Raw genomic sequence first — 12,666 nt, forward strand, 5'->3', positions numbered from 1 at the left:
AACAAATTCAAGGCATAATTAACCGTAGTTGAATTTTGGCTGAAGTCAATGAATAAGGTAGCGAGTTGTGACTGTAACTAATCTCATACTAACAAATTAAGAAACTATGGTCCAGCCACTCAAAAGACTGAAATTGTAAACCCTTGATGTTTGAATAGCATCAAATCAAAATCTACCGTCGAAACCCCCAAATTATCTTCTTCCTCATTTCTACATCTCTGAATTTCCCAACTATAACACCGAGGTTGCTGATTTCCCTCTGAACAATAATTTTTTCTAGTTATCCCCCAAATTATCTTCTTCCTCATTTCTACATCTCTGAATTTCCCAACTATAACACCGAGGTTGCTGTTTTCCCTTTGAACAATCATTTTTTCTGGTTATCCATAACTAAATCCTATCTAAAGACTAAAGATGGAATACACTAACTGGATATCCTTGTATATCCAGATAATCAAATCCAAGCGCATAGTAGCAGCCTGCCGATTATCCACAAAAATCTTAAAAAGAAAAAATAGCTTCCAACATGTTAAATTTTGCTCCCTTGATAATACATTTAAAACAACCGTCAAGTTCTAGTACAAATTTAATTCTGGCAGCCAAAGTTGCCACTGCCCCGAGGGCAAATAATAAATACAAAAAAAATGCAAAATTATTACTCTGTATATATTTCTTCAAAACTACAGCTTATTTAAATAACAGCAATTCTACATCCTAATCTAATCACACAGCATCCAGTCTGTGAAACAGCATTCACGTTATCCACAAAAATCTTATAACAGCAATTTTGCTTCCAAGAAATATACGCGAAGTCAGGAACAAACTAACCCAGCAAAAGAGAGTTTCAGCACTTGTCACAGCAATTGAAAGTTTGTGAACACTGAACAGCTACAATAGAAAAGCAATTCCCAGTGAAGTTTTTAGCTATACAAAGTTGTAGGCTTGAGCACAAAATTCTGCAAAAAAGAACATAATCCATTAATACTGGCAACAGTCCGACATCATTTTAACCACAATGGAGAACAGAAGCTAACAGCGACATTAATACTAAGCCAAAAAGTAAAAATAATAATAATTTTAAAAAAAATATATATATAGCACCAAACTCGAAAAAACATCTAATCTCTCAGCAACACAAAAGGTGTAGCAGCATTTTGACTCTTCAAATTCTCGTAGCCAACTCAATGTTGTGACAATTGCACGAGAATCAAAGATGCAGGTGTAATTATGCAGCCTCAACTCAGGAATGCAATTGAAGCAAATTAGACATCATTTTACATTTCTAGTATTCTAGTTTCTGGTTATCACATATGCAGCTTTAAAAGTAGGTTATGATGCCGTCGACCTCAGATAATGGTCACTTATATCACCCCTTTGAAATGTAGCAGCCAATATCAAAAATAAAAAATTGTTCCAAAAATGTGATAATAAATTACTCGAAGTCAAAAGCTTAAAAAGTAGCCATAATCATTGTATTGTATAATCAAATATCCCCAGAAGCAACATCTAGTTTCTTTTCAATCATAGTACAAACTTGTCCACCAATGGGGATGTATCCACAATCAATAGCCTTCTTCTCAATAATATGTAAGCATGGACTAGCTAGGAAAAATGCCAGTTGCTATTGAAAAAGGAAATTTAACTAAAAAAAGATTTGCAACTCTTAGCTATACACAGGTATATTGAGGAAATTGTGCCCACCAGCCTTGACTTTTGTTTTTCCCCCCTTGCAAAACCGATCTATGTTATGTTAAACTCATAAGATCACTTTAGTCCACGTGGAAATTGCTCCTGACTGCTTACTACCAAGCTAATGTGGGATTATTTCCAATGCAGGTGAAGGCCATCAAAGAAATTAAGCCTTTCAAGACATTTTGCCTCCTTCCAGCTTTTGACACACAATGAAGGATCTCTTGATGATCCATGATTACAAAGTTAAATCAAGCCTCTGAAACCAAACTCTTTCTTCCCTCTTAATTTATATCTATATCTTAAAATAAAACTTGAAATATGAATGAAATGATTTTATCAAGCGACTATCAAAGTAGCATTGTTATATCGGTCTGAATGTTGAGCATTTGAGAAGGACCAAATTAGGAAGATGTGATTAGCACAGATGTGTATGTTGAGATAGAACAGTGGGAACACCCTAAAGGATAAAATTAGAGATGAACATCTGAGCAAGAAAGATGGAGTTGCGGACATAAAGGATAAAATAAGGGGAAACAGGTTGTGTTGGTTTGGGCATGTCAGGCAGAGACCAGAAAGCGCACCAGTAAGGAAAGTAAAGGGTTAGGATCAAGGGGATCTCAAAAGAGAAAAGGAAGGGAAGACCAAAGGTGACTTGGATGAAAGGAGTTAAGGACACATAGAAAGTGAGTTTGGGGGAGCATAATGGAATGGAAGGAAGGATCATGGTAATCTAAGAGAGTATTTTTCATGTAAACCCCCACCTTTGGGATTAAGGTTGCGGTTTTGTTGTTAGAATTCTTTTCCTGTTTTTCAAAGTAAATACACAGAAACCATTTACCTTAGAATGGGAAAGTGCTTTCTAAGCATTTATAATGTGAGGCTTTACTAAAATTTTACTTATCCAAAACATTCACCAGATACCTAGAAGGCTATAATAAAGATGGTCTGAAGTTTTTCACTTGGGCTCATCACAAATGGATAATGGCTTAACCTTTTTTTTTTTTTTTTTTTTTGTTAGCAACAAGTAGCTCACTATATAAGTTATTTTTCACTGAAACTTAAGAGGGACAACATGAAAATATGAATTTGGAGTCTGACCTGCAATAAGAAATCTTGCTAGATTTTTAGCGCTTGTAGTGCATTAGTTGGTGTATATAAAGACCCAAACCCCACTATTAAGTCTTTCACGCTGCTTTCTACTCCATCTTCTACTTCACTCTCTTCTATAGTTCTATTCCATCTACTTATCTTACTTCTACATCTCCTCCTCTTTCTCTCTCCTCTACTATATCTCCTCCTCTTTATAATTTTTTTGCGCACACATGGAGCCTGAAACTATATGAACTTATGGAGTTACAGGATCTATTATTTTTTAAAAAGGTAATCAAGCCTTGAAGGAACACTTATAGAGTGTCTTCAATTGATGGTTATCAAGAGTTCATACATAAATCAACAATAAAATCTTCATCGATGAATTTAAGTGCGCAGCATGTACTCTACATTTCTCACCGTGTTCCTCAGCCTAAATTCGACAAATCAATTACTAGTATACCATCTATAACTAATAATTAGCATCTCCAGTTGAAGTATACAAAGAATCTCAAAAGACCCCAATTCTCTCCTTACTATATATCTTTATTAAAAAAAATGTATATGGCCAATTGGCCATCAAATCTTAGCTTGTCCTACACTGCTTCATTTTTCTTCATCAATGACTCATCCAACCTAATATCTATCTAATCACCCCTGCATTACCCTATATGATAACATAATTGTTATACAACAACAATTGAACAAAATTCCACACAAATACCAAGCTTACTCACAAAGCAAAATCAGATGAAAACAGTGCAAAAGTGTCAAGCAAAGATAACAAAGCTACAAAGCAAAAGCACATACAGTACAAAGCAAATACAAATATAACCAGAATAAAGCGATCCAAACACACCTCAAACTCTCAGCAGCTGCAACTTATTCGAGAAAGCGATACTAATCCACTCCGGCTGAGCAGCAGACCACTGCAACTGGTTTATTTCCGAGCCAGCATTGTACATTGACAAAGGATCAATCCCATTGGGGGCAGCAACGGTGGGAAGCTCCCATATAAGCGCCTGAGCATCATCACCAACAGAGCATATATGCCTGCCACTATGAGGCGCCCACGCCACAGCATTAACACTAGCCTGGTGCCTCTCGAATTCTGCCACCGGCATCGTAGGAGACCGTATATCCAATATCACAACCTTATTACTATCCATCAAAGTGGTGGCCATATACCTCAAATCCTGCTTATTCCAAGCTAGCCTTAACAACGGAGTATCCGGCTCCGGGGACTCGTAAACAATCGTAGAATGTTCCTTATCTCTCAAATCAAAAATCCTAACACTTCCATCAGCCGAAACCGATGCAAAAACTCCAGCTTCTCCCCAAGCAATGTCGTAAACCTCCTTATCATGAGCAATCAACTGAGTTTCAACCACACATTTCTCAATATCCCAAATCGTACAAGTTGTATCAATACTAGAAGTTCCAATTCGTTGAGGAACGACGTCGTTCCAATCAAACGACGTCAATGGCGCACAGAAATCGCTCGATTTCGAGTTATTGAGGTTAGACACCAACTCAATTGAATCATTCTTGAACGAATACAACCTGAGAAAATCGGCCGACGATGCCAGAATCGGCGGTGATGAAGCTGAAGGTTGAAACATCAATTTTGTCGGAGGATAAGGATGAGGAAATGAGAGATTTGGGGATAGGGTTAGGGTTAGGGTTTCTTCATCGAAGGTTAAGATATCGATGCGATTGTTGTATTCTTCGATGAAACTTCCGACGGCAATGATTTGGTCGGAGCTCCGGCGAGAAATTCCGGCGGAGGAGAGAGAAAACGACATGGCGTAAAGCGGGTAAGGTGAATCGTACGTTACGAGGGTGTTGTTAGGAAGGAGGTGAGATTCTTGAGTTAAATTCTCCATTTTTTGGGGAAAATTGAATTAGGGATTTGATAATTTTAGGGTTTGTGATCTTGTTCAGGAGAATTGGGGATTTTTAGAGGTTGAAGAAGGAGACTGGTAATTCTAGCGCCGGTCAACGGAGAGAGTTGTTGAGTTTTGACTTTTTGGAGGGAAGGATTACCTACTAGTCAACGGCCTACTTTTTTCTCAGTATTTGCTATTGGGCTTCATAATGGGCCTAGCCCAATTAAAAGAAAAAATAAGGCCTCTAACTCACGAGTCATAGTTTTTTTTTTTTTTTTTTTTTTTTTTTTTCTCTTCTTGGTGTTTAGAAAGCCACAAGGACGGGGTGAGAATCGATACCAAAATCTCTTGGAACTGGAAAAAAAACTTTAACCACTTGAGTTATCCCTCACTCTCATATAATAGTCTCATATAATAGTCTGTTAAGTGTAACTAGTCTTAGTGATTAGGAGCTAGAGTAGTTGCTACTAGCCAATATGAGCTTTGGAAGAGTACTAGATATTGACTCGGGCAATACACCATGCAGTTGTGATCCTACTTTTGATAGTTTTAAAGCTACAGTAGTTACATGACTTGCTAGTTGATAGCCAATATGAGCATTGGAAGAGCACTAGATAATGACTCAAGCGCCATATAGTTGTGATCCATACTTTTGTGACAAATAGTGATGACATGAAAAGTTTATTAGTCACTTGATATGTGTTTTGCATATTAAATGGTGATTCTCCTCTATTATATTTGTTTATTTCCTTTTTTGTAATAATATGAAGGTGATTTGAGAATTTTATTCATCAAACTTGTATCCTTTATTGAAAAAAAAAAAACTCATAGATGTGTAAGGTTGTTGGGAGGAGGATCACAGGGTATATACGACCATTACTATTTAAACCTTTGTTAATAATAAGTAAGTTATTGTCAATAGATTTCGAACAATTAAATTGAGAGGTAGTTTGAACAACTAAATACTCCAAAGTAATATAAAGAGATGAATAGACAATTGACTATTACAGAGTAAAAACTAATTCGACATAGGTGGCATTGTTTCAAGCTAAGCGTTAAAAAATATTGGCGTTTGAAAGTGGCGAGAAGCATTTGACAAATTTTGCATACATTTTAATATTCCCTCCGTCCCTTAATACAATGCTTCTTTTGAGCATTTATTCCTCACATAATAAAGAGAAAGAGGCATTGTATTAAGAGACGGAGGGAATAATTATGTATATCTTTTTATATTATACTTCGTATTAATATTTATCCGTCTTTTTTTGTCAAACTCCATAAACACTATCAACTTATATTGACAACTAATCCCTCTACTCACTACTAATTAGCAATTACTTGTTATTCGACCGCTAAAAGTTAAATTGGTACTAGGGGTACTACTAGTTTTGCCAAATAGGGTCTTATACATGGGTGATCAACATCTAAAGAGGGAAGTGAATGTCGGAATCCGAAATAATTTACTAAATTAGTTGTCTTCTTAGATTTTGTTATTGGTGATTTTCTACAAAGTAGATCCAATTCAATGCACAATAAGAAGTATGTAGGGCACTCTTCTAAATGGAAACAATTACAATGTAAAAGAATTGAAGAGATGTTACATTAATGGCTAATTTTTGTCTTTTTTAAAAAAAAAATTGTCTTTTTTAAAAAAAAATCGTAAGGACCAAAAAAATAAAGGATGATGACTTTTCTACTGACTTAGATGCTGGCAACAATATTTGAGAGGCATATAAAATTCGAAAAGTGAGATATGTAACATCATCTGAGCAATTCGCATTTTTCATGAATGATATGTTTATAAAATGATCAATATCTACTAGTATTTCGGGAGTTTGATTAGTTTGAATTGGTCAGGAAGTAAAGCGATGGTACTTGCATTTAGAATTATTGTTTTCACTAGTTATTTTATAGTCAATACCAACTTATTATAACTTTTTATTTTAAAGGAAGTCGAATTTTACTTAAATGGAACGTGAATCAAAGTGTTACCAATCATGGTCAAATCAAAACCACTTAAATTAAACTTGGACATCTTTTTAATCAAATCTTCTACTATCTATAACAAGCCTTGAAATTCCATAGCTAAAAGCCACCATTTTTCATTCTTATCTTCTTTTTATATATATACAATCCATATTTCACACGCAAATCGATCAATTCCAACACTACAACACATCATCTAGTTGGTTTTTTTTGCTAAATTACTATCATTAGTACTTTATGTCTATATGCATAATACATATATATCGATCAAAGTCATCAAACACAAAATGGACATTTCACCAAAAATCTAGAAGAAAAAAGACAACACGATATTTTGGCTATTTGATCATATTTCATCATCAACAGTTATTACCAATTAGATATAAATACAAGTATACAACATTTCGTGTCAATAAGAAGCATGAAAATTGCATGTACCGTTTTTTCCAACCCTAAACCCAAGCTCACGCCATTAAAACATGATAGATGTCGTTATACGTTGACTGACTTTATATTTTGTACACTTCAAATAAACTGGGTCATTTTTTTTATCCCTTTGTTTTTTTTTTTCTAGATATTTTCTCACATTTATGTCATAAGTTAGACCTTTACCCCAAGGATACGTTTGGATATATATAATAATGATTACACCAATATGAAAATAGTTTTTTTTTGGTAGGACATTTTTTTTATTTATTCATTTTTTTATTTTATTTTTTTTGAAAGAAGGACAAATTTGTTTATAATATGGAACAAATATGCATTTCATGAAACTCCTTTTTTTTGAAAAAAAAAAAAGAAAATGTACTATAGATCTCGAAATAGACATTTTATTGGGTTGTAATTAAAAGATTCTCATGTTATTGTGGCCGGTGCCCGACCAAGTAGAAATTCATGTGCACTTTGTCTTCATGAAATTTGTCTTCATGAAAGATATATATACTAATACTAACGTTACATTTACTTAATTAAGCAACTATTCTATGAAGATCTCCACGTTTAAAAATGTAACACATTTTTTTTTTTTTTTGAAAGCTAACACAATACTTTACTAATCAAATAATTAATTGAAATTTTTTGGAAGAATGAAATTTATATGACAATACTGTTGGAAATTATAATGCTTTGTTATTATATAATCATTGATTGGTCGATCGAGCTCATTAATGGTAACAATGTTTCTAGTTGTGACTTTTAAAAGTTAGAGTTGTGTTATATATATATATATATATATATATATATATATATATATATATATATATATATATATATATATATATATATATAGAACTGACATCATACATCGGAAACAAAGCAATAGGGATGAATTTAGTAAGCGATATGATAGAGAAGGTTAGGATATGGGTGGTTGTAACTTGTGAGAGTAATATATGTGATCAATAAAAGAGTAGTAGTTGTATGTACATGCTTAGTTGCTTACGTGATTTCTCTATTTATCCTTGTACATTACAAGAAATACTTATCAAAAAAGGAGGTGATTAGAGTTTCGTGTACTCCGTAAGTGTCAGGGTTGAATTTAGTATGGTAAAAACATATCCAATGGATGACCCAAAAATATTGGTCATGTACTATTATATAATTTCTCTTTCTTTCCACTCATCTATTATCAAGTCACATGACCAACAATAACCAAAGACTCCCAGTGGTTGTCCAAATAACTTTGGTCATGATAGGAAATAGTAAATAATAGTTTCTCTCTCTTTCCCATTTCCTTCCAATAGTATGAAGCCACTTGTCAATTATTATATTCATGACCAAAGTCTTATATCTTGGTCATTTCAATGACCTGGTCATCCCCTTCTCTCCTCCCTAAAGTCCTTTCTCTCTCCTCATGACTTAGATCATTGGTCATCCAATGGCCTATCTCTAAGGGATGATAGAGAAGGTTAGGACATGGCATATGGGTGGTTAATTGTAACTTGTGAGAGTAATATATGTGGTCAATAAAAGTGTGGTTGTCGTAAGTATATGCTTAATTGTGTTACGTGATTTATCTATTTATCCTTGTACATTATACGAAATTCATATAAAAAAAAAGGAGGTGATTAGAGTTTCGTGTCACGTACTCTGTAAGTGTCAGGCCGAATGAATTTAGTAAGGGATGATAGAGAATGTTAGGATATGGGTGGTTAATTGTAACTTGTGAGAGTAATATATGTGGTCAATAAAAGAGTGGTTGTCGTAAGTATATGCTTAGTTACTTTCGTGATTTCTCTACTTATCCTTTTGTACATTATAAGAAATACTTATAAAAAAGGAGGTGATTAGAGTTTCGTGTCACGCACTCCGTAAGTGTCAACTACTCGATTGTCAAGTACATGGTGTCAACATAAGAAATTGAGAACCCTATTATGGGGTGATGACTTATACAAAGCCTTTAAATTGTTCATTAATGGAATCAAATTTCTTTATTCCTATCTTAAATTATATTTATAATAAGATGGGGAGAGTGAGGGCAGCTCAGGTGGTTACAATTTCCCTTCCGATTCCGGAAATTGGAATCGATTCTCATCACTCGCCCTTATGGCTCTCTAATCACCAGAAAAAAAAGGTGTCGATTGAACATTTGAACTATTGACCATGTCTAATTTGAAAATTTTACTAACAATAGTTTTTCTTTAGTGGGATAAGAGATTTATCCACATCCATAACACCCATAGCAAACAATAGACTTCTCTTATCTCAGTCTTTTCTCTTTATCTAGTCAAAATAAATATCAATTAGGTATATTGATCTTATTATTTTGACTTAGCTCGTGCATGGTAAGATTAATTTAGATAAGGGTTATTTAATAATGTTTCTTCAAAGGGTTTGGATGTCAAATTTTTCGTCTTGTATTTCGTCTCTTTTGATTTCTGATTCCCCCATGAATGAAATTTAGTTTCCCCGGTGGGATTTGTTTTTTAAAAAATAATGTTCCTCCAAGATCAATTCATCATCAAAATAAAGTTTAACAAGTTCCGATTATTTCGGATGAAAATAGAAAAGTTCAAATAAGTTTAGATGATAAAAATGCGCACCATTAATGTTTAATCTCATCAAATCATCTTTTTCAAACTTCACTAATTTATTCTTCAAATTGTAATGTTGTAACGATATATTATGAGTTTGCCTAAAAAAAGATATATTATGTGAGGTTGTTATATACACCGGATGTACCGTACACCCATAGTTTTTGTTCTCATTTTGATGATTGTTTTTCATTTAATCATCAAATAAAAAGCAAAATTTAACCTTATGTTAATTCGGTCTACAATACATCCGACTATATATGTAACTAATTCAAATATATTTCGTATTATGCATTGTATGGCTCACAGAATTAGTTTTTTTCAAGCAAAAATATAATAATGAAATGGATAAGAAAACTCTTGTACAACTTAAGAGGAAAAAGACTTTTAAAGAAAAAGAGAAAAAAAAGACTCGACTCAAAATCATATGAAGTGGTTGAAAGATTCAAAAAGAATGAGAAAAAGAGGGAACAACTTTAAATGGGCCGACAGTTAAATTAGTACCACAAAGGCACAAATTGATTGTGCTAGCAGGCCGACCCTTGTTTACCCCGACTTGTGGGTTAGTGCAGTGTGTGTTTTGCGGCTATCAACCAAACGTTTTTGTGGTGCAACAATGTTTGAAAGTGGTTTGTTAGGGCCACAACTCACAAGACATGTTCAATGTTCTAAAATTAAATTGGATTGAAAATGTGACATTTTAAAATTTGTGATAGGAAGATTAGATAGATCAAATCAAATCAAATTGAAATGGATCGATTTTAATTTCATCCCGTGTATCGATTTTTTAACATTCAGGTGTGTGTGAGATATATAAGTGGTAAAACATGTAATGGTTGTATTATTGCAAACAATGAAATATTAAATACATATTTTTTTTTAGCATTAGGCCGTGTATATTATCCCGTTCAATCCAATAATTTGAGTTTGTTTGACATCATTTTTTGTTTTCAATTTTCTGTTTATTTTTTAAAATAAGATAAAGGTGTTTCCACTTTTTTATAATCTGTTTCAAAATTATCATGATTTTAATAAGTTTGACTAATTTTTTATTCATTACTTCCTCCGTTTCTATTAAGTTGACACGTTTCTTTATTCACGTTTGCCAATGCACAACTTCAACTATTCATATATTTAATTACCGATAAGTAAATAATTATGAAAAGTTGATATTTTGAAAATATAAATCGTGACAAATCTAACAATATCTCACATGACTATATTTTTCATTATATATAAAGCACAAAACACGGTCAAAAGAGTGTGTATGAATAGTGCTAAAGTCAAAACGTGTCAACTAAAAAAAACGGAGGTAGTATATGATATCATATGATTTTGAAAAACAAAAAACAGAAAATACAACGATGTCAAACGAATCCTTATTTGAACAAATGTTTTAATTAGTGGAACTTTATGCCAAATAGTTATGCATTTCTGATTTTTTTAGTTCAATTACTTACAGATTGTCTGGATAAAGAAAAGGGAAGGAAAAGAAGGGGCGGGGGGAGAAGAGGAGAGGAGGGGAGGGAAAGGGAGGGGAGGGAAAAAGGATGAGTTCTCCTTCCAAATCTATCAATTGTTGGAGGGATCAATTTTCTACAATTTAATCCTTCCATTTCTCTCCCCTCCAATTCCCTCCCCTCCAATTCTCTCCCTTCCTCGTTTGCCATCCAAATAAAAGATACTCCATCTCTCCATTTCTCTTCCCTTCCTTTCCCTCCATTTCCTTCAATCCAAACACAAATTTAATTTCGACATTTGTTTTACATCGTTTGCTTTTTATATTGGGTTCAAAATGTATGGAATGTTACCATTACAAACATAAATTGTGCGAAAAAATGTCAAAAATAAAAATAAAAATGATAGACTAACCGTCAGATCCAAATCGAACCACACGTACTGTCCTCAATCCACCAAAATTTAGGAATTTGGTCTTCCTATAAGATTCGTTGGTCCGATATTAATCTTGTGCATAACGCTATTATACCTTGAATACAAACTAAAATACATTTAGGGCCTGTTCTCTTACGTTGAAATTCAGTTTAGTTTAGTTCAGTTCAGCTGAGTTCAGTTCAGTTCAGTTCAGCTCAGCTCCTAATTTTCTTCTCTTATAAAATATTCATTTCAGTTCAGTTCAGCTCAATTCAGTCAATGAGAACATACCCTTGGTGTTCTGAACTTGATTTACTATTTGTATAAAAAAAAAAGAAAAAAAAAACTTGATTTACTAAAAAAAGGGCAGACATTTATAATGGGAACTGGTCTTTACACAACACAAGAAGTTTGAATATAGTAGGAGAGTAGGATGAATTATATGAACTTCAATTGGAAAAAAAAAAGGAGCTGAGAAAAATGGAGTTTATATGTACTTGTATACAAATACTTTTCTAAGTGTATCCAATCCTTAATTGTCATACTACTAATTAGGAGGTTAAATTTTTTTATGTGATATTACAACATTACCCTTACTTTTTTTTTTCTAAACACCCTAATTAAACTACTAATCTTATTAACTTAAACCCTAACATTGATTTAATCACCTCCCATCTAAATTCATCATCACCTTCATTGACCACCACCAGCACCACCATCACCTTCATTTGCAACAACCACCACCACCACCGATCGCTACTATCGCCGGAAATCACCGCCGTTTTCTTCTTCCTTGTCGAGGCCTTCGTTTTCTCTATCTTCTTTTTCTAGATCTGACTTTTTCTGGGTTCGTTGTGTGTTTGGTGAATCGATGGTGGTGCTTGGTGGGTCGAATTTCTGGGTTCGAATTTCAGGATGTGGTGGTGCTGGGTTTGAATTTTGTGGGTTCGGAATTCTGGAGGATTATGGGTTGTGGGTTTCGGGGTGGGTGGTGGTAGGTTGTAGTGGGTTTGAATTTCTAGGATTGTGGTTGTGGGTTTTGGGGTGGGTGGTGGTGGGTTGTAGTGGGTTCGACGGTTGTGGGTCTGGCTTCGTGGGTAATGGGT

General features: G+C 33.9%; 1 protein-coding gene across 1 annotated transcript; it reads right to left on the reverse strand.

The window, feature by feature from the left end:
* Positions 1-527: 527 nt before the first annotated feature.
* LOC110692917 (protein TRANSPARENT TESTA GLABRA 1-like) lies at positions 528-4,947 on the reverse strand. Its single transcript, XM_021869994.1, has 2 exons — positions 3,641-4,947; positions 528-956 (listed from the first exon to the last, which is right to left on the reverse strand). The coding sequence occupies exon 1, from the start codon at positions 4,665-4,667 to the stop codon at positions 3,642-3,644; it is 1,026 nt and encodes a 341-aa protein (XP_021725686.1). The 5' UTR covers positions 4,668-4,947; the 3' UTR covers positions 528-956; position 3,641.
* Positions 4,948-12,666: the final 7,719 nt, after the last annotated feature.

This window comes from Chenopodium quinoa, unplaced genomic scaffold (assembly GCF_001683475.1).
Source record: "Chenopodium quinoa cultivar QQ74 unplaced genomic scaffold, ASM168347v1, whole genome shotgun sequence".
Taxonomy (NCBI): domain Eukaryota; kingdom Viridiplantae; phylum Streptophyta; class Magnoliopsida; order Caryophyllales; family Amaranthaceae; genus Chenopodium; species Chenopodium quinoa.

What these genes read in the sequence shown, in the direction of transcription:
- LOC110692917 (XM_021869994.1), bottom strand. Translation starts at nt 4,667, where the DNA reads ATGGAGAATTTAACTCAAGAATCTCACCTCCTTCCTAACAACACCCTC.